Source organism: Tupaia chinensis, unplaced genomic scaffold, assembly GCF_000334495.1.
Source record: "Tupaia chinensis unplaced genomic scaffold, TupChi_1.0 Scaffold000231_1, whole genome shotgun sequence".
NCBI lineage: Eukaryota > Metazoa > Chordata > Mammalia > Scandentia > Tupaiidae > Tupaia > Tupaia belangeri.
The window spans coordinates 559704-562979 of record NW_006159706.1 but is presented as its reverse complement, the minus strand read 5'-3'; the positions used below and the strand labels follow the sequence as shown (position 1 = coordinate 562979).

The 3276-nt window shown below is 55.5% G+C and overlaps 1 protein-coding gene across 2 annotated transcripts in view; it reads left to right on the top strand.

Annotated features, from left to right (window-relative positions):
• Positions 1–1218: 1218 nt before the first annotated feature.
• The window catches only part of TGFB1I1 (transforming growth factor beta 1 induced transcript 1), a 4249-nt gene continuing 2191 nt past the window's right edge, over positions 1219–3276 (top strand). Inside the window, exons 1-6 of one of the 2 annotated variants that reach the window (XM_006148105.2) lie at positions 1219–1334; positions 1460–1512; positions 1681–1757; positions 1916–2003; positions 2115–2220; positions 2334–2528. In XM_006148105.2, the coding sequence (XP_006148167.1) occupies positions 1257–1334; positions 1460–1512; positions 1681–1757; positions 1916–2003; positions 2115–2220; positions 2334–2528 (597 nt within the window). In that variant the 5' untranslated portion in view covers positions 1219–1256. Of the gene's footprint in view, positions 1335–1459; positions 1513–1614; positions 1758–1915; positions 2004–2114; positions 2221–2333; positions 2529–3276 lie in introns of both variants that reach the window. The other variant, XM_006148104.3, reaches the window with a different exon arrangement.

Genomic DNA, 3276 nt, shown 5'->3' with positions numbered 1-3276 from the left:
CGGCTGCTGGATCCACTTCCCCACCCTGGAACCGCCTCGCACTCCCCGCATCGCCCCGTCCCTGTCGCTCCCGCTTCTCTCTGCCCGCGCCTCCTTCCCGACTCCACGTCCCCCTTCCTGCCTCTCCCTTCCTGCCTTTCCTGGGCCGGCCGCTCCCTCCCTCTGGCCTCGTCCCGCTCCTTCATCCCGGGCTGCGGGCGGACCGGCGGGGGGGCGCAGCGCCAGTGGGTGCCTGGGAAGGGTGGAACGGGTTAAAGGTGCCTTGGGTTCGGGGACTAGGATAGTGGACGAGAGGAGAGTGTGACATCAAGTTTTGGAGAAGAAAGCGGGCCTAAGCCAGGGTTGAGGAAGAGAAGAGTTAAGTGTTCCTGAGAGTGGTAGGGGCCCGAGTCCTTGGGGCAAGAAAGAGAGTAATCAGTGAGTGTCAAGATACACACACACACACACACACGCACGCACGCACGCACGCACGCCAGGAGACAGAGGTGTTAAGTGTTCCACCGCGGTGCTCAGAGAGCGTGCAGCGGCACAGACTTCACGTTCTGGAAGGCAAAGGGTGCAAAGAACCCGGATCTGGGAATGGGCCTGGGGAGTCTTGGGGCTGGAAAGAGGACCCAGGTGTCTCCTCCCCCCTGTTTACTGGGTCTGGAACGCTGTGATCTCTATGAAGAGAAGGGGTTCCGACACTCTGCAGTAGAGGGTGCTCCTCAGTAGGGGTAACTGGCCCTGGTACTGCGGAAAAGCAGCCAATCAGAAAGCAGGTCCTGGCAGACCCTCCAATGAGGAGCCCTGGATGGGGCTCAGGGGGCAGTCTGGGCAGGGCCTGTTTGGGCAGAGGGAAGAATGAGTGGGTGTGGCAAAGCTGGGTGCCAGGCGCACAGCCAATGGAGCAATTTGGAGTGGAGCCAAATTTGACTTTAGTAAAGGGCCAATTCTGACTGCATCAGGGAAGATGGAGACAATAAAAGAATCAGTTGGCTGAGTGTGCCTGATGCCCAGGACGGGCCAGTGGGGTGTCCTGGTGGTAAATATTCCCTGCTGCCCTCACACTCTGCCTTGGTCTGGCCCTGTGCTTCCTTCCTTCTTCACCTCTGCTCTTCAGACTGGTTTCTGTCCCCCTCAATTGCAGCCTGCTTGGAACCCTTACCCCAGCCCTTAAGGCCCTGTCTCTGTCCTGCCTTACCCTCTCAGTCTCTCACCCTGGGCCTCTCTCTGCAGATGCCCTGCTGTCTGACCTGGAGACCACCACCTCACACATGCCAAAGTCAGGGGCTCCAAAAGAGCGCCCCCAAGAGCCACCCACACCTCCCATGCCCTATGGCCACCAGCCACAGGTGAGATCAGATGGGGACTGGGCTGCCACTAGTCCAGGTTTAGCCCGGGGTTGGGCTAGATGAATCTGGGTCTGAGTGGGCAAAGCACAGGTCTCTCACTCCACGCACATGTCTCTACTCTGCAGACAGCCTCTGCGGAATCTTCAGGAGCTTCTGGAGAAAAAGACCACCTGTACAGGTGAGGGGGCTAGGAAATGGGGGGTGGAGGAACCACCTGAGGCTCAGGTGAGGAGGCATGGATTCCCCACCCCTGAACTCAGGTCCCCACCCTGTTTCCCAGTACGGTATGCAAGCCTCGGTCCCCAAAGCCTGCGGCCCCTGCGGCCCCTCCATTCTCCTCTTCCAGTGGTGTCTTGGGCACTGGGCTCTGTGAGCTAGACCGGTTGCTTCAGGAACTCAATGCCACCCAGTTCAACATCACAGGTACTAGAGTTTCTGAGACTGGCCTTGATGGGATGGGATGAGGGCAAGGCAGAGACTAGGGCATAAACTTCCCAGAGCAGTTAAAGGGACACGAAGCCTTAACTGGGAGGTGGGCTGAGCACAGCTCTATGCCCAAGGCCCTTCTCTCCTCTCTCCAGATGAAATAATGTCTCAGTTCCCGTCTAGTAAGGCGGCTGCAGAAGAGCAGAAGGAGGACCAATCTGAAGAGAAGAAAAGGCCCAGCCTGTGAGTTTGGCAGAGTAGGCAGGGCTGGGAGAGGTGGGTTCTGGATGTCTGAGCTGCCAGACGGAGTACTACTCCGGGGAGCTCTGAGATGACAAGCTATGTTCTCTGCAGCCCTCCCAGCCCCTCCCCTGTCCTCCCAAAGCCTTCAGCCACCTCGGCCACTCTGGAGCTGGATAGACTCATGGCCTCACTCTCAGACTTCCGTGTCCAGAACCATGTGAGTCAAGCAGGGTGTGGACTGGTGTCAATTTTCTGCGCTCCCTAACTCATTCTAGACCCTTCCACATCTGCGGCCTTACTGACTCAGCTCTCGTGTCCTCCTTACTGCAGCTTCCAGCTTCTGTGTCAACTCAGCCGCCAGCACCCAGCTCCATGAATGAGGACTCCCCATCCCCACCCAGACCGACCAGCAAGGGCAGCCTAGACACCATGCTGGGACTGCTGCAGTCTGACCTCAGCCGCCGTGGTGTTCCTACCCAAGCCAAGGGCCTCTGTGGCTCCTGCAATAAACCTATTGCTGGGCAAGTAAGTATAGCCCTGTGAGAGGAGAGGCAGAGACCCACAGGCCCAACCCTACTGAGAGCCAAGGTTTGTACTAAGGCCTTTTGGTAACTCGGTCTCTGAAATGGATATACTATTGCTATTAGTATTCTATGGATGAGGGTCACACAGCAAGCAAGTGGCAGGGCAAGATTCCAGCCTAATCACCACTTGTGGTCCTACTGTGTGAGACACTGCAAGCTGCTTTACAAACCCCCATTTCATTTACTCTTCACAAGACTCATCGGCTCCACTCCATCTTACAGGCACCCACGACTGTCTCTTCTCAGGAAGAGTCTGGTCTGGGGGCTGTGGGTCCTGGCTTGTAGACTGAGCAGGTGTGACTGACAGAAGCCATGTGGTTGACTTAGAACTCTTGCTAAAGTGCCTGACTCCCATTCCAGAATCGCCAATTTCAGCAAAATAGCATGATGACTTTTGTGAGCCCAGACACATTCATCTTCATGGGTCCCTTCCTCTGTTAGAGAAATTAAATTGTATTTTATGCCTGTGTTGGTATAAAGACAAATATGTTCATATATATTAGATCATTTTTTTCTAGTTCATTTTTTTTCCTTCTGATTTAAAAAAAAAATTAAAACATTATTGAGACCAGCAGATGACATAATGGCTACGTTGCTGGACTCCGATGTAGTCGACCGCAGTTCGCATCCCGGACCCGGTGGCTTAAACTCACGCTGGGTGCGCGTGTGTGTGTGTTTGTGGCCCAAGA